We start from the raw sequence: 25,736 nt of genomic DNA, 5'->3' as shown, positions 1-25,736 counted from the left end.
CATTCCGCTGCGAACCGCTCCAGCGAGAGTTGACGTCACGGCTTGATGAAGCCATCAGAACCACATCATCCGCAAAAAGCAGTGAGGTAATACTGATGTCACCAAACCGGACCCCCTCAACACCTCGGCTGCGCCTAGAAAGTCTGTCAATGGTAATGATAATCGGTGACAAAGGGCAGCCTTGGCAGAGTCCAACTCTCACTGAAAACAAATCCAATTTACTGCCGGCAATATGGACCAAACTCTGACACCAGTCATACAGGGACTGAACAGCCCGCATCATACTCCCAGAGCACTCCCCCCCCCCCCCCGCCACATCATTTTATGCGACCCGCGAAAGCAAATCATGCTCGTCAACTTCCATGATTTTTGCTAAAATCTGTTCCCAAATTTAAAATTATCATAATAATAAACAATAATGTTGAGATATTGCATTTTTGTTACCAAACCCTTCTTCTACAGTAACTTAAACAATACTAGATCAAACAATTATACTTGTCTTCTGATTTCAAAACTAGTTATCCCTCAATTTTTTGTGTAATGGTAATAATATGTTTAGATGATGATTAAACATTTATATGTTTCAGTTCTAACGGCCCTCTGAGGGAAATCATAACTACAATGCGGCCCGAGACAAAAAAAGAGTTTGACACCCATGGGTTAGCACATCTGCCGCATAGTTCTGAGGTCCCGGGTTCAAATCCTGTATGGAGTTTGCATGTTCTCCCCCGTGCCTGCGTGTGTTTTCTCCGGGTACCCAGTTTTCCTCCCACATCCCAAAAACATGCATGGCAGGTTAACTGAAGACACTAAATTGCCTGTAGGTGTGAACGTTTTTTGTGCCCTGTGATTCGCTGCCGACCAGTTCAGGGTGTTCCTTGCCTCTCGGCCAGAGTTAGCTGGGATAGGCTCCAGCACACCCGCGACCCTAGTCGACCCTAGGATAAGCGGTACGGGAATGAATGGTGTTGCCAGGTACCAAAAGGCCCGTGGTCCGGTACTGGTCCGGGGACTGGTGGTTGGGAACCACTGTGCTAGACAGCATAAATGGGCATTGTAATAGTAGTTAGGGTTAGTTTAGGGTTATTAAACACCTGCTTCCCTTCATATCAGTCCCAATGTGAGTGTTAAAACTGAGCAACAAAAAATATTTGAAACACGACTTGGTATGGTGATGAAAGATGCCAAAGGAGAGCAAACAGAACATGATTGCATTCGCTGCAAGTCACGTGACATGCAGCTCCAAAGGAGCGCATACAGAATTACATGTTTGCAGCCTCTGCAAAGTCACATGGCTGCAATATACAGAAGGACTCTATGCTACCAGTTGAAACACCTGTCTGACCTTCAAACTTTGATTTATTTCTTCAACGCAAGTATATTTTTGTATGGATGAGGTAGATAGTGAAGCTTAAATATGAGTTATTTACTTTCTACCACTCTCGTTCTGTCTGGCCTCCACAGGTTGCAACTTTCAACCAAATCTCAAATAATTAGCAATTACTCAGACCATGATTTCTGTATGGAGAATACACATTGTCACTGGAATAATAATAATAAAAATATAAAACAATTTAATATTACCAGAAAAATGAAGAACCATTTCAATTTATGCGTGCACACATACAACCGACACGTAACATTTTCTACTGCTGTAAAACTAGAATTCACTATTAGGCGTGAAAAGGGTTACATTCTACTAAAAAATTATGAGAGACCTGTAACTAGAGAAAAGACAAAAAAAGAACCAATGCTGATAAAAAGCCATTATGAACAAGATGCAGCAGACAGGTACAATTCATTTGCTGTTGTTTAATTTTATTAAGACTACACACATTGGTGTGAAAGATTGTTTTAGTTTGATACCTAAAATCAGGAGGAAGGATTTGTGATCCAACTCCAGCTTCACTGGCTGTCTGGGATCTGAGTTCCTCTGCTGTCAAGAGGCAGTGGAGACGGTAGAGGATACTGGGCAAACACACTGCCTTCCTCCAAAGGGATGCAGGGATGGGGTGTATGGCACAAAGCTCTGGAACCAGGATCTGAAAAATACAATACTCCTTAGATGGACTGATCAAAAATAAATACAGCGGGTATGGAAAGTTTTCAGACCCCCTTAAATCTTTCACTCTTTGTTATATTGCAGCCATTTGTTAAAATCTTTTAAGTTAATTTGTTTCCTCATTAATGAACACACAGCAACCTATATTGACAGAAAAACAATTTTAATTGTTGAAATTTTTGCTGATTTATTAAAAAAGAAAAACTGAAATATCACACAGCCATAAGTATTCAGACCCTTTGCTGTGACACTCATATTTAACTCGGATGCTGTCCATTTCGTCTGATCATCCTTAAGATGGTTCTACCCCTTTCATTGGAGTCCAGCTGTGTTTGAGTATACTGATTGGACTTGATTAGGAAAGCCGCACACCTGTCTATATCAGACCTTACAGCTCACAGTGCATGTCAGAGCAACTGAGAATCATGAGCTCAAAGGAACTGCCTGAAGAACTCAGAGACAGAATTGTGGCAAGGCACAGATCTGGCCAAGGTTACAAAAAAAATTATGCTGCACCTACTGGTCCTTAGAGCACTGCGGTCTCCATAATCCTTAAATGGAAGACCTTTGTGGCGGCCAGAACCCTTTCTAGCTGGCCGTCCGGCCAAACTGAGCAATCGGGGGAGAAGAGCCTTGGTGAGAGAGAAAGAAGAACACAAAGATCACTGTGGCTGAGCTCCAGAGATGCAGTCGGGAGATGGAAGAAAGTTCTAGAAAGTCAACCATCACTGCAGCCCTCTAACAGTTGGGGCTTTACGGCAGAGTGGCCCAATGGAAACTTCTCCTCTGTGCAAGACACATGAAAGCCCACATGGAGTTTGCTGAAAAAACACCTGAAGGCCTCCTAGATGGTGAGAAATAAGATTATCTGGCCTGATGAGACCAAGATAGAACTGTTTGGCCTTAATTCTAAGCGGTATGTGTGGAGAAAACCAGGCACTGCTTTTCACCTGTCCAATACAGTCCCCAACAGTGAAGCATGGTGGTGGCAGCATCATGCTGTGGGGGGTGTTTTTCAGCTGCAGGGACAGGGAGACTGGTTGCAATAGAAGAAAAGATGAATGCGGCCAGGTACAGGGATATCCTGGATGAAAACCTTCTCCAGAGTGCTCAGAACCTCAGACTGGGCCGAAGGTTTACCTTAAAAAAAGACAATGACCCTAAGCACACAGCTAAAATATCGAAGGAGTGGCTTCAGAACACCTCAGTAGTGAATGTTTTTGAATGGCCCAGCCAGAGCCCTGATTTAAACCCAATTGAGCATCTCTGAAAAGACCTGAAAATGGCTGCCCACCAACTTTCACTATCCAACCTGACAGAACTGGAGATGATCTGCAAGGAGGAATGCCAGATGATCTCTGAATCCAGGTGTGAAAAACTTGTTGCATCATTCCCAAAAAGACTCATGGCTGTATTAGCTCAAAAGGGTGCTTCTACTAAATACTGAGCAAAGGGTCTGAATACTTATGGCTGTGTGATATTTCAGTTTTTCTTTTTTAATAAATCAGCAAAAATGTCAACAATTCAGTTTTTTTCTCTCAATGTTGGGTGCTGTATGTACATTAATGAGGAACGGTGTCTCTCTCTATGAATTGAGAGGCAAGGTGTACACTGCCACTTGCCCACTTACCCAGTCAGTTGGGATAGGTTACAGCTTCCCAAGAACACGCAACAGAATAAGCAGTACAAAGAACAAATTAATGAATATACGTAAAACACACAACAGTGTTTCATACTCCAAACCTCAAACATGGAAGAAGCACCACATTGTCTGAAAGACTAGGTACCCACAAAAACAAATATTACCTGTTTGTTCTGCAGACTTTCCCATTTTGCTTTCCTCTTCTCTGCACTGCTGAGGGGCAGTGCTTTGCCCTTTTGGTTCAGGTGACGGGGTGTTAAGAGATTCAGTCTGAAAGCACAAGACAACTAATGCTGTAGAAACTAAAACAATTTTGATATTACATGAAGAGAATAGGTGAACATTCACTACATTTTTCAAAAATAAATATTCAAAAACATTTGAATTACACACGTGTTTTATGTGCCCAAAAAATTTTGAATATCGAGGGAAAGTCCATTTATTTCAATAATTTGTTTCAAAAAGTGAACCTTGTATGTTATATTAGTTCTCCACACAGTGAAATATTTCAAGCCTTTATTTGTCTTAATGTTGTTGACTCTGGAAGAAAAATTAAAATATCATGACAAAGTTCAAATCCAATCCAATATAGCACAATTTAAACAAACAAGGTTCCCAAAGTGCTGTACAATGCAATAAAAACACAGCAATAATAGAAAATAAGGATAAAAACAAAATAAAATGAGATAAAAATTACATAAATTGAAGTAGGTAAAATCAACAAAATAAAATGCACTGCCCACACAACACATATACATCACAACAGACACGCTAACTGGTGTTAAAAGCCAGGGTGAAAAGATGGGTTTTAAGCAAGGATTTTAAATTAGACAGTGATGAGGCATGTCTGATGTGGAGCGGCAAAACATTCCACAGTTTTGGAGCTGCAACAGCAAACGGAGGTTCACCTTTAAGCTTCAGCCTGGCTCTGGGCTCTTTTAGGAGTAGCTGGTCAGCTGATCTGAGAGAGCGGCTGGGAATGTAGTGGTGCAGCAGCTCAGAGAGGTATGGTGGGGCAAAGCAATTCAAGGCTTTAAAAGCAAATAAAATTATTTTGAATCCTAAAATGAACAGGAAGCAAGAGCAGTGAAGCTAAAATAGGTGATAATGTATGCTCATACTTTCTTGTGCCAGTTAAAAGACGAGCTGCAGCATTTTGAACCAGTTGCAGATGAGGACCCACTAACACCCATATAAAGTGAATTGCAGTAATCCAGCCGAGTGGTCACAAAGGCGTGGATTACTATTTAAAAGTGCTGTTTCTGAAGGACCGATTTGATTTTTGCTGCCTTAACTGGAAAAAGCTAGATTTAACCACAGCTTTAATTTGGGTGTCAAACTTAAGATAGCTATCCATTTTTAGACCCAGGTTGTTAATGGTGGACTTTTGACGTTGTGCTAATGGACCCAGAGCAGCAAAGAAGTGCCACCAAAGACCATGACCTCTGTCTTTTTTCATTCAAATTGAAAACGTTATGAGACACCCAAGGCCTTAATATCATGTCAGCACTCTAGTAATGGCTAAGCAAAGTAGGAGTCAGATTTTTTAAGGGGAGCACAGATCTGAGTGTCATCTGCATAGCAATGAAAATAAATGCCATGTTTCCTGAGCCGAGTGGGAGTCAAGAGAGTGAACTTAAGAGAGGGCCAAGCACAGAACCCTGTGGCACCCCATGTGAAAAGGGAGCAGTGGAGGACACAGAGTCAGCAAGGCTAACACAAAAGTTTCGCTGAGACAGGTAGGACCTGAATCATTCAAGTGCTGTGCCTGTGATGCCCACCCACTGCTCCAAACGAGCAATCAGGATATGTCATGGTCCACTGTATCAATAGCTTCAGTCAGATCTAAAAGTACTAGAACAAAACAGTGACCAGAGTCAGTAGCTAAAAATATGTCATTAAAAACTCTTAAAAGCGCTCATTCGGTGCTGTGCAATGTTTTAAAACCTTTGAGATTGGAAAGGCTCAATAATATTTAGTTTATTATTAAACTCCATTAACTGGGAATAGACAATCTTTTCCAAGATTTTTGAAAAGAAAGGCAATTTGGATATTGGCCTAAAATTTGCCAAAACAGTGGGACCCAGCCCTTTGTTCTTTAACAAAGCTTGCACAACGGCATGTTTAAGATTAATGGGAACCACTCCAGCAGTCAGACTACTATTAATAACTGCAGTAAATGATGGCCCAATAGAAGGGAAAACCTCGTTAAAACATTGGGGAGGGACAATATTGTTCAACATTGTAGGCTCCCTGTGCCCTAATCTTGTCAGCTAATCAACGCAAAACACCTGCAAAGGTTTTCCTCAGCCTTTAAATGGTCTCAATCTGTTTTAGTAGGCTTCAGAATTGTGGGGAAGATTGCTGACTTGACGGCTGTGCAGAAAACCATCATTGACACCCTCCATAAGGAGAAAAGGTCTTAAAAAGAAATTGCAAAAGAAGCTGGATGCTCACAGAGTGCTGTATCAAAGTACGTTAACAGAGTGTTAAGAGGAAGGGGAAAATGTGGCCGGAAAAGGTGCACAAGTGACAGCCTTGAGAGGATTGTCAACCAATGGCGATTCAGAAACCTGGGAGAGCTTCTAAAGGAGTGAAGTGAGGCTGGTGTCAAGGCATCAAGAACCACCACATCCTGAAATTTTGAAATTGTGCATTTCATTTGGAAATCAATGTCCCAGAGTCTGGAGGAAAACTGGAAAAGCACAAAAGTCACGCTGCTTAACATCCAGTGTGAAGTTTCCACAGTCAATGATGGTTTGGGGAGCCATGTCATTTGCTGGTGGGTCCATTGTCTTTTACCAAGTCCACAGTCAACATAGCTATCTACCATGAAATTTTAGAGCACTTCATGCTTCCCGCTGCAGACGAGCTTTTTGGAGACGATGATTTTATTTTCCAGCAGGATTTGGCACCTGCCCACAAAGCCAAAACTACCAATACCTGTTTTAATAGCCATGGAATAACAGTACTTGATTGGCCAGAAAACTCGCCTAACTTGAACCCCATTGAAAATGTATGGGTATTGTCAAGAGGAAGATGAGGGAACAGAAACCCCGAAATGCAAGCATTCAAAGCAACTTGGGCTAGAATAACACCTGAACTGTGCAAAAGGCTGATCACCCCCATGCCACGCCACCTTGATGCTGTAATTCATGCAAAAGGAGGCCCAACAAAGTACTGAGGGAATATTACTTTCATACACTTTTCAGAAGGCCAACATTTCTGTTTAAGATCCTTTTTTGTTGGTCACATGAAGGATTTATGTATGTTTATTTTTTTTGTCTTTCTGCCATCATCAAAATCGAAACAAAGGCTTGAAATATTTCACTTTGTGTGTGGTGAACTAATATACGTTTCACTTTTTGAAACAAATTATTGAAGTAAATGGACTTTCCCCTCGATGTTCAAATTTTTTGGCACATACAGCGGCTGAAATAAGTATTTAACACCACACAATGTTTCACACTAAATAGATTTCCAAAGGTGCTATTGACATGTAAATTTCACCAGATGTTGGGAACAACCCAAGTAATCCATACTGTACATACAAACAAAGTAGAACAAATAAGCTCAGAAATTTTATTGTGTAATAATGTGAAATGACACAGGGAAAAAGGTTTGAACACACCAACTGGTATTTATTTAATACTTTGGGTCTCCGTTGTTCTATTTTACGCTTCATAATCCGCCACACATTTTCAATGGGAGAGAGGTCTGGACTGCAGGCAGGCCAGTCTCGTACCCGCACTCTTTTACTACGAAGCCACGCTGTTGTAACACGTGCAGAATGTGGTTTGGCATTGTCTTGCTGAAATAAGCAGGGGCGTCCATGAAAACGACGTTGCTTGGATGGCAGCATATGTTTCTCCAAAACCTGTATGTACCCATCCATCCATTTTCTGAGCCGCTTCTCCTCACTAGGGTCGCGGGCTGGAGCCTATCCCAGCTATCATCTAGCAGGATAGCTGGTCAGGTTGGTTCTTTTCCTCTTTGGCCCAGAGGACACGACGTCCACAATTTCCAAAAACAATTTGAAATGTGGAGTCGTCGGACCACAGAACACTTTTCCACTTTGCATCAGTCCATCTTAGATGAGCTCGGGACCAGAGAAGCCAGCGGCGTTTCTGGGTGTTGTTGATAAATGGCTTTTGATTTGCATAGTAGAGTTTCAAGTTGCACTTACGGATATAGCTCCGAACTGTATTTACAGACATTGTTTTTCTGAAGTGTTCCTGAGCCCATGTGGTGATATCCTTTACACATTGATGTCGGTTTTTGATGAAGTGCCGCCTGAGGGATCGAGGTCACCGACCGGTATTCAACGTTGGTTTTCGGCCTTGTCGCTTTCATGCAGTGATTTCTCCAGATTCTCTGAACATTTTGAACCTTTACCAATTGTACGTTGAGGAACATTGTCCTTAAAACTGTTGGACTATTTTCTCACGCACTTGTTCACAAAGAGGTGAACCTCACCCCATCTTTGCTTGTGAATGACTGAGCAATTCAGGGAAGCTGCTTTTATACCCAATTATGGCACCCACCTGTTCCCAATTAGCCTGTTCACCTGTGGGATGTTCCAAACAGGTGTTTGATGAGCATTCCTCAACTTTCTCAGTCTTTTTTTGACACCTGTCCCAGCTTTTTTGGAACGTGTTGCAGCCATAAAATTCCAAGTTAATGATTATTTGCTAAAAACAATAAAGTTTGTCAGTTTGAACATTCAATATCTTGTCTTTGTAGTGGATTCAATTAAATATAGATTGACCATGACTTGCAAATCATTGTATTCTGTTTTTATTTATGTTTAACACAACGTCCCAACTTCATTGGAATTGGGGTTGTACTTTACTCACTGTTTTCCTAGTGACAACAGTACCTGCTAATGCCAGGTCTTTTTTAAGCTCTCCAGAAGGGTTTTTTAGGGTGGTATGATTGGCTTTCCACTTACGTATTATGGCCTCAACTGTGCTCACTGGAACATTCAGAAGCTTAGACATGCGCCTGTAACCAATGCCATTGTTATGTTTTGGAACAATTAGTTTGCGATGGTCTTGAGAAAGCTCTCTGCTCATGCCCATCATGAGATGTGTCTTGACACACCTCGGCAAGTAAAGCTTTTTGTAGGCCAACAATTAGGACCGAACCAGCTGATATTCATTTGCACTGACAAGGGGCTGGATTGCTGTTTGATTATTGATATATTTTAGGTGTTGTCTTGGCTTTCCATGCCATTTTGCACCTCCCTTTCTTCATGTGTTTAATACATTTTCCCAGTGTCATTTCACATTATTTCACACAACTTAATTTCCGAGCTTATTTGATCTACTTTCTTTGAATGTATGGATTACTTGGGTTGTTCCCAACATCTGGTGAAATTTTCAGGTCAATAGCACCTTTGAAAGAATATTAAGTGAGAAAAATGGTGACGTATTAAACACTTATTTCAGCCGCTGTATCTGGATATTCTGACGGTTGATGACTTTATCCCAAATTATCCCAACTGTCATTTGTATCAAAATATAATTTGCGCACTAATTTGAAACGCAATCTAAATGGTGGCAGGTGTGTGCTGACTCCCTTTTAACATGAGTTTGAATGATTGGTAAATTCTGAAAACAGCCATAAACCCAGTTAAAAGTGTGTTTGTGGGAGGGGGAGAGGTACTACTTACCTGGATGAGGTATGGTCAACATCCAAGAGTGGCTGGTTCAGGTTGGACAGGTCCAGGTTGTACTTAGTTTTGTAGTACTCAGCGAACGTCTCATATTCTGGTGAAGGAAACTTGCTAAGAGGTGTGAGGTCTGTGTACACATCAGCGACATAAAAGCGATGTGGCTGGTCGAAGTTACGGTACCTGGAAAAGCAACGGCAAAAAATATATGTCATGTCCTGTTATGGCATTTCAGCACTCAGTGTATCTGTTTTTGTTGGTATTCATTCAGTCTTCCACAAAAAGTGAATAGGCTTGATAGATGCAATGGAAAGGAAAAGATTTCACACTTCCATCGACTGTCGAAAAGAGCTGCAACAAAACAAGACCCCTCAAGACCAGTGAATGGCTATTGAAGACGAATTTGAGCTGCATACCCATCAGTTTACAGTGGCAAACTTGTATATGTACATACCATTTGAACAAATGCCTGAGAGGAAAGTTTAGGAATCCTTTCCTGTTCTAGTTCTTCTGATATACACATAGACAAAATTGCTGGTACCCCTCTATTAATGAAACAACAACAAATCTGACAACAGTAATAAATAAAAACCACACGGGGGGACCTAGTGAATGACCTGCAGAGAGCTGGGACCAAAGTAACAAAGGCTACCATCAGTAACACACTACGCCGCCAGGGACTCAAATCCTGCAGTGCCCCAGACGTGTCCCTCAGATTACATTGGAATTAGTAGCACAAGCTCTTAGAAGTGTCATTAGTAAGTCATATATATGAATATTTTTACTTCCGACCTCTCAAAATGTTCACCAGCTTCAGACCTATCTATAAGGATAGTTTTTTTTTTGTATGCCCTCTTTGGACAATAAAAGCAGTGTTGTCTTATGACCATAACTCTAAATATGCCATAATTTCAATAAATACATTTCAAAGTGGAGTATTTGATATGAGGTAATTAGAGCCTTGAATGAGTCAGGAGGTCAAAACAACATTTTTTTTTATGCATTATCGTTTTGGAGCAATGGCTCTTTTAAAAAAAAAAAAAAAAAAAACTCCTTAGGGCGCGTTCATGGCAAAAAAAACACAGGCATTTAAGTGTCATAACGAAGTCATATATGAATATTTGTTTTTACTTTAACCTCTCATAATGTTCAGCAGCGGCAGACCCATCCATAAATATATATATATATTTTGTTTTTGTATGCCCTCTATGGACAATAAAAGCTGTGTTATGACCATAACTCTAAATATCCCATATTTTCAAATAAGATTAATTTCAAAGTGGAATATTTGATATGAGGTAATCAGAGCCTTGAATAAGTCAATAAATCATAACACAGATTTTGATGCAATAAGAATAATTATATAACCCTGCAGCCAAAGTGAAGGACGTAAAACAATTGTCCACCGTGACAGTGTGGCCCTCCAGGACCACCCTCATTCCCTGGTTTTTCTCCTTCTGCTGTTCCATGCGTACCAAGGTGTTGAGATTTGAAAAGCCCAGGTCTCGACCAATGAGAGAGGGACATATTCAAACCAGTACACTCTCCTCTTGACCAATGAGAGAGGAGCAATCCAAATGTTCCAAAGCTACACACAAAATATACTTATATTTGCACACACTGACGTTTTAAGTAATGCGTTGAAATAAAACTTTTGTTTGTAGTTGTCTCATATAAAACCACGTTTTGTTACCTGATCGTGCCATTGCACATGCACTGACGAGTGAGGTCATAAGGACTCCGCTCTCGGCCAATCGAAGAGGTCAAATTCAAACAGGACCTCTCGACCAATGAAAGAGGAACAATACAAACAGGTTTGAAAATAAACATGCACAAAATATACTCATATGTGCATAAGTATTGTGGTGCCAAACACGCATATGTGCAGGTGCTCGCGCGCAGGTGCGCTGGCGATTGCATTTGGATGTTTTGTTTCTAAATTAAAAATAATAATTTTTAAAATAATTTTGCAGGGGCTGGGGCATGAAAATTATGTCGCAGTCTCTGGCGCTACTTAGTGGGTGAAAAGTTTAATTACATGCAAAATTATCATTTTCTTAATCTTCTGCACAAAATCAGAAACGTTGAGAAATAATGGCAAAAGCATTGTAAGACATCAGCTTTACAGGGTATTGAAAAATATTATTTATAATGGGAGTCAATGGCGCAAAAAAAAGCACAGAATGCTGAATACTGGTGTAATTCATGTATCTCCTATTTCTAATGACTTGGAAATTCGGCCCCCTCCTTGAGCCATCACCTTCTCGTGGTGGAGGGGTTTGTGTGTCCCAATGATCCTAGGAGCTAAGTTGTCTGGGGCTTTATGCCCCTGGCAGGGTCACCCATGGCAAACAGGTCCTAGGTGAGGGACCAGACAAAGCATGGCTCAAAGACCCCTTATGAAGAAGACAAATTATGGACTCAGGTTTCCCTTGCCCGGACGCGGGTCACCGGGGCTCCCCTCTGGAGCCAGGCCTGGAGATGGGGCTCCATGGGGCCCGGCCGGACACAGCCCGAAAGGGTAACGTGGGTCCCCCTTCCCATGGGCTCACCACCTGTGGGAGGGGCCATAGGGGTTGTGGGAGGGGCCATAGGGGTGGTGGCCGAAGGCGGGGACCTTGGCGATCCAATCCCCGGCTACAGAAGCTGGCTCTAGGGACGTGGAATGTCACCTCTCTGGCAGGGAAGGAGCCCGAGCTGGTGTGTGAGGTAGAGAAGTTCCGACTAGATATAGTCGGACTCGCCTCCACGCACAGCTTGGGCTCTGGTACCAGTCCTCTTGAGAGGGGTTGGACTCTCTTCCACTCTGGAGTTGCCCACGGTGAGAGGCGCCGAGCAGGTGTGGGTATATTTATTGCTCCCCGGCTCGGCGCCTGTACGTTGGGGTTCACCCCGGTGGACGAGAGGGTAGCCTCCCTCCGCCTTCGGGTGGGGGGACGGGTCCTGACTGTTGTTTGTGCCTATGCACCAAACAGCAGTTCAGAGTACCCACCCTTTTTGGAGTCCTTGGAGGGGGTGCTGGAGAGCGCTCCCGCTGGGGCTCCATTGTTCTGCTGGGGGACTTCAATGCTCACGTGGGCAATGACAGTGAGACCTGAGTTGCATCCAAAGAACACCATACCTACTGTGAAGCATGGGGGTGGAAACATCATACTTTGGGGCTGTTTTTCTGCAAAGGGACCAGGACGACTAATCCGTGTAAAGGAAAGCATGAATGGGGCCAAGTATCGTGAGATTTTGAGTGAAAAGCTCCTTCCATCAACAAGGGGATTGAAGATGAACCCGTGGCTGGGTCTTTCAGCATGACAATGATCCCAAACACACCACCTGGGCAACGAAGGAGTGGCTTTGTAAGAAGAATTTCGAGGTCCTGGAGTGGGCTTGCCAGTCTCCAGATCTCAACCCCATAGAAAATCTTTGGAGGGAGTTGGAAGTCTGTGTTGCCCATCGACAGCCCCAAAACATCACTGCTCTAGAGGAGATCTGCATGGAGGAATGGGCCAAAATACCAGCAACAGTGTGTGACAACGTTTGACCTCTTTCATTGCCAACAAAGGGTGTATAACAAAGTATTGAGATGAACTTTTGTTATTGACCAAATACTTATTTTCCACCATAATTTGCTAGTAAATTCTTTTAAAATCAGACTGCAATTTTCTGGATTCCCCCCCCCCCCCCCCCAATTTGTCTACACCTATGACGAAAATTAATGTTAAAGTGGGAGAACTTGCACAACTGGTGGCTGACTAAATACTTTTTTGCCCCACTGTACATGGGTCATTTTCACATAAAAAAGATGCATTATTTTTATGCCGCCTTGGTTTTATATGGGTGAATGTTTCCCAAGCTGAAACAGAAATGCTTGAAGTCCTATTTTCAAAAAGTTAACGATGATTTAAAATTTTAGGCCATAATAGTTAAGAAAATCCAGAGAGACTAATTTCATGGCAGTCCTCGTTTGTGTCTGGGAATCGATACCACCGCTTTCCCGGCTGATACAAAACTGCAAATACAATACCTCAAATGACTGTCGTATCAAAAGTATGATTTAAATTTGAGAGTTGATTTTCAGATCCCAAGATCTGGCAACGATATTTCAAACAGTGTCAATCCCTTGATGACTCCAGCAGACATCATGGCTGTCCCGTAACATTGCACACAGTGTTCTTTTTGTTGTATTTGTGTGTATTTTCGCTTGGAAACACCACTCCATGTTGGGCAGAGCCTAAGTACAGTCGTCAGATTCTTCTGACCATAACTCTAAATATGACGTGAAAAGACTATTACGAGAAGCGAACCAAAGATGCAGCACCGGACCATGAGCGTAGCGATTTTTTTCCCCCCCTTAAGCAAATTCTAGAGACCGTAACTCAGTTAATGCCATTGTCCACAATCATACAGTTTTAAAGTTGTGTAAATTGCCGTTGTGAAACAAAGAAAGCTATGTAGGCAATACAGGTGGATCAGTTCACCGGTTATCTTGGTTTTGTGGTCACGGTTTTCAGTTCGGTTCGATACACATTGACTCTTGGGAAAATCAACTGTCTTGTATGGTTGGGTTAAAAGTGAAAGCGTTTTTACAGCATTATTATTATTGTTGTTGTTATTGTAATATAATTAAATTAAGTTTATCCATTCATTCATACATCCATTTTCTTCCGCTTATCCAAGGTCGGGTAGCGGGGGCAGCAGCTTTAGCAGGGAAGCCCAGACTTCCCTCTCTCCAGCCACTTCCTCCAGCTCTTCCGAGGGGATCCCGAGGCGTTCCCAGGCAAGCAGAGAGATGTAGTCTATCCACCGGGGTCTCCTCCCGGTGGGAAGTGCCCGGAACACCTCACCAGGGAAGCGTCCAGGAGACATCCTTAACAGATGCCCGAGCAACCTCATTGAGCTCCTCTCAATCCGGAGGAGCAGTGGCTCAACTCTGAGCCCCTCCCTGATGACTGAGCTTCTCACACTCTCTCTACGGGAGAGCCCGGACACCCTGCGTAGGAAACTCATTTCGGCTGCTTGTATCCAGGATCTTGTTCTTTCGGTCACGACCCGCAGTTTGTGACCATAGGTGAGGGTAGGAACGTAGCTCGACCGGTAAACAGAGAGCTTCGCCTTTTGGCTTTGCTCCTTCACCAAAACGGACCGATACAAAGTCTACATCATTGCAGACGCTGCACCGATCCGCATGTCGATCTCCCATTCTATTCTCCCCTCACTCGTAAACAAGACCCCAAGATATTTGAACTCCTCCACTTGGGACAGGATCTCATCCCCGACCTGAAGATGGCACTCCACCCTTTTCAAACTGAGGACCATGGTCTCAGATTTGGAGGTACTGATTCTAATCCCAGCCGCTATCACGGCTTGATGAAGCCAACAGAACCACATCATCTGCAAAAAGCAAAGATGCAATACTGGTCACCAAACCGGACCCCTCTACGCCTCGGCTGCGCCTAGAAATTCTGTCCATGAAAGTTATGAACAGAATCGGTGACAAAGGGCAGCCTTGGCGGACCAACCCTCACCGGAAACGATTCCGACAGGCAATGTGGACCACACTCTAACACTGGTCGTACAGGGACCGAACAGCCCGTATCAGGGGGTCCAGAAAGCCATACTCCCGAAGCACCCCACACCGCACTCCCAGAGGGACACGGTCAAATGCCTTCTCAAACGTCACATAACATGTTGGGTGACTGGTCCTCGAGGACCCTGCCAAGGGTGGAGAGCTGGTCCACCGTTCCACGGCCAGGACCAAAACCACACTGCTCCTCCTGAATCTGAGATTGAACTTCCTGACGGACCCTCCTCTCCAGCACCCCTGAATAGACCTTACCAGGGAGGCTGAGGAGTGTGATCCCCCTGTAGTTTGAACACACCCTGCGGTCCCCCTCCAGTCTGCCAATCCAGAGGAACTGTCCCTGATGTCCACGCGATGTTGCAGAGGCATGTCAACCAGGACAGCCCCACCATCCAGAGCCTTTAGGAACTCCGGGCGAATCTCATCCACCCCTGTGGCCTTGCCACCGGGGAGCTTTTTAACCACCTTGTTGACCTCAACCCCAGAGATAGGAGAGCCCACCGCAGAAATCCCAGACTCTGCTTCCTCACTGGAAGGTGTCTCTGTGGAATTGAGGAGGCTCTCTCAAATATTCTCCCGACCGACTCACAACATCCCGAGTCGAGGTCAGCAGCGTCCGGGGGGACAATATGTATACCCACACCTGGTCGGCACCTCTGACCGTGGGCAACTCCAGAGTGGATTAGAATTCAACCCCTCTCATGAGGACTGCTACCACAGCCCAAGTCATATATAGAGGCGAGCCTGACTATATAGTCAGAACTCGGGCTCCTTCCCTGCCAGAGAAGTGACATTCCACGTCCCTAGAGCCAGCTTCTGTAGCCGGGGATCGGATCGCCATGGTCCCTTCCTTCGGCCACCACGCATCTCACACTGCACCCGACCCATTTGGCCCCACCCACAGGTGGTGAGCCCATGGGAAGGGGGACCCACGTTACCCTTTTGGGCTGTGTCCAGCCAGGCCCCATGGGTGCAGGCCAGGCCAACAGGCGCTCGCCTTCGAGCCCCACCTCCAGGCCTGGCTCCAGAGGGTGGCTCCGGTGACCCACGTCTGGGCAAGGAAAACCTCAATCCATTAATATTTTTCATCATAGGAGTCTTTTAGCCGTGCTTTGTCTGGTCCCTCACCTAGGACGTGTTTGCCATCAGTGACCCTACCAGGGGTGTGAAGCCCCAAACAACTTAGCTCCTTGGATCATTGCGACACACAAACCCCTCCACCACGATAAGGTGACAGCTAAAGGATTTAAGTTTATTAATCAGAAATTAATATTTGCTGTTCTCCCTTCTGTGGAGGAAATAACTATTTGATCCCTCCCTTATTTTGGAAGCTTACCCACTGACAAAGACATGAACGGTCTATAATATTAATTGCAGGTGTATTTTAACAGGGAGAGACAGAATATCAAAGACAATTTTAAAAATCACAAAGATTAAAATGTAATTTTGCAGATCATTAAGGGAAATAATTTTTTAGCCCTTGTCAAAACATTACTTGGTACTTCCTGGAGAACCCCATGTTGATCAGTATAGAGGTCAGACGTTTCTTGTTGTTGATCACCAGGTTTTGCACACATCTCAGGAGGAATTTTGGACCACTCCTCTTTGCAGATCCTCTCCAAATCTTTCAGGTTCTGAGGCTGTCCCTTTGCAACTCGAAGCTTCAATTCCCTCCACAGATCTAAGTCTGGAGACTAGCAAGGCCACTCCGTGACCTTAACGTGCTTCTTCTTTACTCACTATTTCGTTGCCTTGGCTGTGTGCTTTGGGTCATTGTTGTGCTGGAAGCCCCATCCACGACCCATTTGAAGTTTCCTGGCTGAGAGGAGGAGGTTGTCACCCAATATTTGACGGTACAAGGTAACCTCCACCTTTCCCTTGATCCCATGAAGTTGACATGTCCTCTTTGCAGAGAAACACCCCAAAGCATAATGCTTCCACCTCAATACTTGATGGTGGGCATGGTGATCCTGGGGTCATACTCTGAATTCCTCTTCCTCAAAACACGGCGAGTCAAATTGATTCCAAACAGCTCGATTTCGGTCTCATCTGACCACATCATCTTTTCCCAATCCTTTTCTGAATCATTCAGGTGTTCATTGGCAAACTTCAGATGGACCTGTACATGTGCCTTCTTGAACAGGGGGACCTTCGGGGCACTGCATGATTTTTCGCCATTACGGCGACTGTGATCCCAGCTGCCTTGAGATCATGAACAACCTCCTCGCGTGTAATTCTGGACTGATGCCTCACTTCGAGGAGCCCTAGACCGAGGGAGACTGACAGTCCTTTTATGTTTCTTTCATTTTCTAATTGTCGCACCAACAGATGTCTCCTTCTCACCCAGCCTCTTGCCAATGGTCTTGAAGACCATTCCAGCCTTGTGCAGGTCTATAATCTTGTCCCTGATGTCCTTCGAAAGTTCCTTAGTCATGCCCATGATGGAGAGGTTGGTGTCTGATTGATTGATTCAATGGACAGGGGTGTTTCAACAACCAACAAGTTGAGACCGGTGTCTTTCTTTCAGCTAAGGAGTTTAGATTAAGAGTACTTAATGCCTGGATCAGACTACAAGACGAATTTGGTCTTCCATGATTGGACTATGTCAGACAACTGCCATGAAATCTTGCCGTATCTCGGTCAGACAGTGGCAAGGCAACATGACATGTATTCGGATACCAACGTATGCCGTCTTTTACAATCACTGGGCTTTATCTTGTCAAATCAAACACTGTCAGAGGTGGAACCGGAAAACTGGTGAACGCGACCAGATACACCCAGTACCATGGCGACAACAATAACAACGGATTCTGCCAATGTATTGTGTGTGTGAGGGGGGGGGGGGGAAACAAAATTGAGAAAAATGTGTGGTGGTTGTAATGGGTGCTCAGGAGAGGACGGTCATTCAAGGATTGCTTGAGGTATGTTCACGTACTATTAATATGATACGTTTTAATAACAAAATGTTATGTAGCTTAGGAAGCTGGTGCTATAACGAACGGTTCAGAATCAGAATCATCTTTATTTTGCCAAGTATGTCCAAAAAACACACAAGGAATTTGTCTCCGGTAGTTGGAGCCGCTCTAGAACGACAACAGACAGTCAATTAACAGAACACTTTTGAGACCAAGACATTGAGAAAAACAGTCTTCTTCTTTTCCTTTCGGTTTGTCCCTTTAGGGGTCACCACAGCGCGTTATCCTTTTCCATGTAAGCCTATCTCCTGCATCCTCCTCTCGAACACCAACTGCCCTCATGTCTTCCCTCACGACATCCATCAACCTTCTATTTTGTCTTCCTCTCGCTCTCTTGCCTGGCAGCTCCATCCTGATAATCCTTCTCCCAATATACTCACTATCTCTCCTCTGGACGTGTCCAAACCATCGAAGTCTGGTCTCTCTAACTTTGTCTCCAAAACATCAAACCTTGGCTGTCCCTCTGATGAGCTCATTTCTAATTTTATCCAACCTGGTCACTCCGAGAGCAAACTTCAACATCTTCATTTCCGCCACCTCCAGCTCTGATTCCTGTTGACTCTTCAGTGCCACTGTCTCTAATCCGTACATCATGGCTGGCCTCACCACTGTTTTATAAACTTTGCCCTTCATCCTAGCAGAGACTCTTCTGTCACATAACACACCTGACACCTTCCTCCACCCGTTCCAACCTGCTTGGACCTGTTTCTTCACTTCCTGACCACACTCACCATTGCTCTGGACGGACCCAGAGTATTTAAAGTCCTCCACCCTTGCTATCTCTTCTCCATGTAGCCTCACTTTCCCCCCACCACCCCTCTCATTCATACACGTATATTCTGTCTTACTTCGGCTAATCTTCATTCCTCTGCTTTCCACTGCATGCCTCCATCTGTCTAACTGTTCCTCCACCTGCTCCCTGCTTTCACTGCAGATCACAATGTCATATGCAAACATCATGGCCACGGGGATTCCAGTCTAACCTCATCTGTCAGCCTATTCATCACCACTGCAAACAGGAAGGGGCTCAGGGCTGATCCCTGATGCAGTCCCACCTCCACCTTAAATTCGTCTGTCACACCTACAGCACACCTCACCACTGTTCTGCTGCACTCGTACATGTCCTGTATTATTCTAACATACTTCTCCGTCACTCCAGACTTCAGCATGCAGTACCACAGTTCCTCTCTGGGTACTCTGTCATAAGCTTTCTCTCGATCCACAAAGACACAAGCTCCTTCTGACCTTCTCTGTACTTTTCCATCAACATCCTCAAGGCACTGGTACTCTTTCTAGGCATAAAACAATACTGTTGCTCACAAATACTCACTTCTGTCCTGAGCCTCCACTACTCTTTCCCATAACTTCATTGTGTGGCTCATCAACTTTATTCCTCAATAGTTCCCACAGCTCTGCACATCACCCTGGTTCTTAAAAATGGGCACCAGCACACTTTTCCTCCATTCCTCGGGCATCTTCTCACCCGCTAGAATTCTACTGTCACTGAGCAATAAAGGGTTGCTAGTTATCTGGTAATGCCGGTACAATGTATTATTTTTCCCTTTTTTTTTTTTTTTTGACAATTGTGCAAAAAGATGCAGAGTCGTCTCGCACAAAGAGCAGTCTGAATGACTAATATAGCAATAGTCCGGTACAATGACCATTGTGCAAAGGGCGCCAAGACTTCAAGGAGTGTATGCAGTTTAAAGTGACTAGTCAGTGTGCAAGTGGTGCAGATGCTACTCTGGCATGATTGGTCAACAACATATATGCAAATAGTGCAGCGTGCCGAGACTACTCCAGTGAGTGCACGAGTAATGTATAATTTGCCCGACAGAAATGTGACATCAATCTCAAGACAAAAAAAAAAAAATAATTAATTGGCAGCATGTTGCAATGGAATTGTAGGTTAGCTGTTTAAGAAGTTGCTGGCAAGACGGAAGAAGCTGTTGGAATGTCTGCTAGTTCTAGTTTGCATTGATCGGTAGCGCCTACCTGAGGGAAGGAGCTGGAAGAGCTGGTGACCGGGATGCGGAGGGTCCGAGAGGATTTTGCACGCTATTGTCTTAGTTCTGGCAGCGTGCAAGTCCTCAAGGGTGGGTAGTGGGAGACCGACAATCTTTTCAGCGGTTTTGATTGTCCGTTGCATTCAGAGTTTGTCCTTTTTTGTAGCAGCACCAAACCAGAGTGTGATGGAAGAACACAGGACTGATTCGATGACCGCTGTGTAGAACTGCCTCAGCAGATCGTGTGGCAAGCCGTGCTTCCTCAGAAGCCGCAGGAAGTACATCCTCTGCTGGGCCTTTTTGAGGACAGAGTTGATGTTGATCGCCCACTTCAGGTCCCGAGAGACTGTAATTCCCAGGAACTTGAAGGTCTCAACGGTTGACACAAGGCAGCTGGACAGCGTGAGGAGCAGCTGTGGCGAGGGATGCCTCCTGAAGTCCACGATCATCTCTACAGTCTTGAGCGTGTTCAACTCCAGGTTATGTCGGCCGCAACACAGCTCCAGCCGCTCCACTTCATGCCGATATGCAGACTCGTCACCGTCTTTGATGAGGCCAATGACAGTGGTGTCATCTGCAAACTTCAGGAGATTGACAGCCGGGTGCGTTGAGGTGTAGTCGTTCGTGTAGAGAGAGAAGAGCAGCGGAGAGAGAGCACAACCTTGGGCTGCCCAGTGCTGATGCTGCGTGTGGATGAGGTGGCCTCCCCCAGCCTCACCTGCTGTGTCCTGCCCGTCAGAAAGCTGTAAATCCACTGGCAGGCGAGACGCTGAGTTGGAGAAGCTTGGAGTAAAGGAGTTCAGGGATGATGGTGTTGAACGCTGAGCTGAAGTCCAGGAACAGGATCCTCGCGTCCTCGCTGTCGAGGTGTTCTAGGATGAAGTGCAGTCCCATGTTGACTGCATCATCCGCAGACTTGTTTGCTCGGTAGGCAAACTGCAGGGGGTCCAGCAGGGGACCTGTGACGCTCTTGAGGTGGTCCAGCATGAGACGTCCAAAGGACTTCATGACCACAGATGTCAAGGCGACAGGCCTGTAGTTATTTAGACCCTAGATTGTAGGTTTCTTGGGGACTGGAATGATGGTGGCTCGTTTGAAACACACAGTTCCAGAGATCTATTGAAGATCTGTGTGAAGACTGGAGCGAGTTGGTCCACGCAGACTTTGAGGCAGGACGGGGACACAAGTTCTGGGCCTGCCGCTTTGTTAATCTTTTGTTGTTTGATGATGCGTCTCACATCCTGTTTGTGGATGGTTAACGCAGAAGTCAGAGGTGTGATTGTGACTTTGTTGGTACACACACCTCTTCACAGAGACAAATATAGGATGTGACAGTGTCCGTAAATTCATCCAGGCTGCCAGCTGAATTTTCAAAGACACTCCAGTCTGTGCAGTCTAAACAGCTTTGAAGTTGTACCTTTGCTTCATTGGTCCACTTTTTCACTGTTTTCACTGTAGGCTTCGTGCATTTAAGTTCTTTCCTGTATGTTGGTATTAAGTTAATTAAGCAGTGATCAGACGAGCCCAGTGCTGCACGAGGTATGGCACGGTATGTGTTCCCTCGCTTCCCTCTGTGGCGTCGCCTCCGTCTCCATATCCCAAAGACTGCGGTCGCTGCTCCGGAGAGTAACTCGGGGAAAAAACTGAGAGGATTTGTGAAAGTTGGTGAAAGAAAGTCTGGAGTAGCCTCCTTGATGTTTAGCAAGTCTCCCCTTGTGTCAGTGAGTCGCGTAATGTCTCCAAAGAGGAACGAAAAACACAAAAACAATACTCGAGAGCGCGGAAACACTTATGTATGTAAACATGCCGGCGTTCTGTCAAATCATGCTCTATAGCTTCAGTAAACATTGGTTCATGCGCGTGAATAAATGTTGACAACGGTAACCATGTATGCTGACAACAGCAAGCACGGGAGATGTGCCGATCACAATACGCGATCCAATTAGTCGACGTCAAAAAATAAATTCATTAAAAGAAAAAAAAGAAAACAATTGAAGCAATCTAGACTTTTCATTTTGTCGTTGTAGAGCTATCATAGGGCCTAATCGTTGGTCGTGGATTATGTCACACTCGAAGAAGTTATGTCGTTCACGACAAATAAAGTTTTATCATTTTTAAAAGGATTTTCTGCATTTTCTTTTCGATATTGCGTCTTGCTGTTAAAATACACATACCATTAAATGATAGACTGTGCATGTCTTTGTCAGTGGTTAGGATTACTTCCCTGTATATATATATTAGTGGTGTAACAACTTATTAATTATATCAATGTATCGATTCATATTCCTACGATCCAACTGGATCAATCTATGCTTGGCAAATAAGCCTTCCGGACGAAAATATATTAATTTAAATGTTTCTGAAAGGTAATCAATCAATTGTATCTATACGAGGAAATAACACATTGGATTTACGCATGGCAGACTTTATATGGAGGTGTGTATGTGTTGTATACCAAGAAAAATGCTTGTAATTCCTTTTACTTTCTACGCCCTACATCTGGTCACTCCTTTACGTAATGCACCTAGTGGTTTGGACGAGACACCACAGTGTGTGTTTGTGTGTTGGATTTTTAAGACATTTAAGATGTCAGTCTGTCTGGTGGATGGCGGATTAGAAGGCGGGGAGCGAGAAATTATCAATATGGATGCTGTGTGTGACTGGTGGGACTCGTCGTGCATGTTGAAGCCTTGAAGGCTGGTGAGCTTGGCTTAGCTTGCTAGCCGCTAACAGAGAAGAGATGTGTTTATGATCAACACATCACTCAGCAGAGATCAAGAGTGAGTGAAGAATGTGATTATCGTATGAAAATGTGTACAGTAGAAATTCTGAAAGGGTTGCTAAATGTGTAGCCGTCTAATAAATGTTTGTAGCTTTTGAAAGAACATAATGGATGAGGAGGGGGAACTTTGTGGCACTAAAGAGGAGAACAAGCGACGTCAACTACTGGACGCTGTTTCAGGGTCACATTTGTTCTACAAAGAGCACGTCTGTTCATTTATTTAGCTCTCAATGTATTACTGACACTATTCTGAAAACATTTTCCTTGTGAAAACCTCACAGTGCTTCGTTTCTAGACATTAGTATTTGACTGTTTAGAACAGGGATTCTCAAACTATGGTCCAGCAAGGGACTCTTAAGTCCAAGGACTCTCACATAATTCTAACACAAATTAAACATTTATTTTTTAAGAATAAAAATGGCCAAAAAAGTAAAATTATAGCTGAAATAATGGAACGTGTTGCAGCCATAAAATTCAAAGTGAATGATTATTTGCTAAAAACAATAAAGTTTATCAGTATAAACATTAAATATCTTGTCTTTGTAGTGTATTGAATTAAATATAGGTTGAACATGATTCGCAAATCATTGTATTCAGTTTTTATTTATGTTTAACACAACGTCCCAACTTCATTGGAAGTGGGGTTGTAATATAAATGCTGTCACTCCTATTAAAACGAAGACAATCTTGAGGCGACCGAGAACACCGTGGAGGAGCACAATGATAGGAAAGACTCTAAATCAAAGTGTAGGAAAGCAGAACGTAAGGGGAGATAAACTAAACTCCAAATTGACTATGACCTCTACAGACAGTCTTTGTAATTTTAACCAAGAGTTAGTCAGGGCTAGACAGCAACACATCTCTGAAATCACCAGGAGGAACCTCAACAATACTCGCACTCTGTTTGCTGTGGTTGACAAGCTCACAACTCCCCCGAATCAGATACTGTAGCTCCAGAACGCCGAACAGCAGAAAATGCAATGAATTTGCTTATTTTAATGAAACAATACAATCCATAAGGTTAAATATCAACACAAATCAGCAAAATGATAAAATGCTGCATCTGAAGCCAACCAGAACAAAAACTATCACCATGTCAGAATTTGATACAGTTGACCAAAAAACTGCAAAGCAAACTGTTCAGCAACTGAAACCATCAACGAGCTGTCTTAACTCAATACCATCTGACTTTTTCAAAACTATTAAGTGTGCTAGCTGATTTGCAGCAAATAGACAATTTCTTCACTTCAGTCAGGCGAGTTTCCTAAAGCTCTCAAAGTAGCTGCCATTAAGCCTCATCTAAAAAATAGAACGCTTGACGCTTCCATGTTAGCAAGCTATAGACCCATCTCAAATCGCCCTTTTATAACCAAGATCGTTGAGAAAGATATTTTTAATAAACTCGGCAATTTCTTGAACTTAAATTTATTTTTTTTAGAAATTTCAATCAGGTTTCAGAACTCATCACAGTACAGAATCAGCTCTTCCCAAAGTGCTAAATGCTGATTCGGGAAAGGTGTCAATTCTGGTCTTGTTGGATCTCAATGCAGCTTTTGATACGGTAGATCATAACATACTGTTTAACAGGTTGTAAACGAACTGTAGATAGGACTAAATGGAACAGTACTCAAATGGTTCAAGAAGAACATATCCAGAGTGAAGGCTTGGATGTCCCAAGCAGACCAGGAGAAACTCATCCATGCTTTTATCTGAAGTAGACTTGACTATTGTAATGGTCTTCTGACTGGACTCCCCCAAAAGAGCATTAAACAGCTGCAGTTCATTTAGAATGCTGCAGCTCAGGTTCTGACCAGAACAAAGAGGGCAGAGCATAATACTCCAATTCTGAAGTCTCTACACTGGCTCCCAGTCAGCTTTAGAATATATTTTAAAGTTCTGCTACTGGTCTTTAATTCACTAAATGGTTAAGGTCCTGAATACATGAAATAAATGCTAATGGAATATAAACCCAGTAGGGCTCTGAGGTCGACAGACTCAGGTCAAGTAGTGGAGCACAGAGTCCAAAGCAAACATGGTGAAACAGCATTTAGCTGTTATGCTGCACACAAATGGAATAAGTTGCCAACAGAAGTGACGTCAGCCCCAAGTGTGAATGTTTTTATGTCCAAGTTAAAAACTTTTTTCTCATGTTTTTAGATCATATCCACTTTTAAATGATATTTCTTACATCGTACGCCGCTTTAATTGTATTTTTATCTTTGTTTTAAATGTTTATAAGCTGTTGTTTTCTTTTTAAATGCTTTTAATCATGTTAAGCACATTGAGTTACCTTTTGTATGAAATGCACTATATAAATAAATTTGCTTTGGTAGGTCTTTAACCCCCTCAGTCAGATGATAACCAAGAATGGTTTTGGGTATCGGTTCAGAAGTGGAACAACGATCAGAGTGATGTATTGATCACAAACACGTCTATGTTAGCGGCTAACAAGCAAACCTAACCACACGAACTTGTTGGCTTCAACATGCAGGGAGAGGCGAGTCATACACATACCGTGTCTCCATCCACCCACTAGGGGCACTACGTAGAAGATTTTATAGATTTTGGAATACAAGGAAGAGATGAAGAATTTCGCATAGCAGAAAAAGAGGTGAGCGTTGGGGGACGCTAACAGCTGTCTGCTAACAGAAAAATAAAGCTAAAATTACAATTACAAGCATGATTGGCCCATAAACCTAATAACTGGTTGGGCCACCCCCATTTGCAATGCCGCTAAAAATGGGACGACCAGAGTCATTTGTATTTATGCTTCTCAAAGTTCTCAGTGGGAAGTTCCCACTGGGTTCACTTATTAAAAGTGCATATAGGTGAAACGCCATTATGAAACAAAACCGATGTTTTGAACAAACATAACCTAAAATGGCTTAGTTGTTAAGATTTGTTAAAGTAACATTGTTTGAGACTTCACTATTGTGTCAAGATGCCAAACAGAAAAGGGAAAAAATTAAGAAACTTATTTAGACACATAATTTTCTCTATTTACTTTCTCTTATTGTGAA

General features: G+C 43.5%; 1 protein-coding gene across 5 annotated transcripts in view; it reads right to left on the bottom strand.

Moving 5' to 3' along the window:
- dicer1 (dicer 1, ribonuclease type III) overlaps positions 1-25,736 on the bottom strand; it is a 265,924-nt gene that overhangs the window by 77,855 nt on the left and 162,333 nt on the right. For all 5 annotated transcript variants that reach the window (XM_061793888.1, XM_061793885.1, XM_061793886.1 and 2 more), the window contains 3 exons: positions 9,379-9,561; positions 3,869-3,974; positions 1,867-2,042 (listed from right to left, as the gene is read on the bottom strand). In XM_061793888.1, the coding sequence (XP_061649872.1) occupies positions 1,867-2,042; positions 3,869-3,974; positions 9,379-9,561 (465 nt within the window). The remainder of the gene's footprint in view (positions 1-1,866; positions 2,043-3,868; positions 3,975-9,378; positions 9,562-25,736) is intronic.

The sequence above is a fragment of the Phyllopteryx taeniolatus genome, chromosome 13, assembly GCF_024500385.1.
Source record: "Phyllopteryx taeniolatus isolate TA_2022b chromosome 13, UOR_Ptae_1.2, whole genome shotgun sequence".
NCBI classification, from domain to species: Eukaryota; Metazoa; Chordata; class Actinopteri; order Syngnathiformes; family Syngnathidae; genus Phyllopteryx; species Phyllopteryx taeniolatus.
The sequence above is the reverse complement of the archived record's forward strand: the minus strand, read 5'-3'. Positions and strand labels throughout refer to the sequence as shown.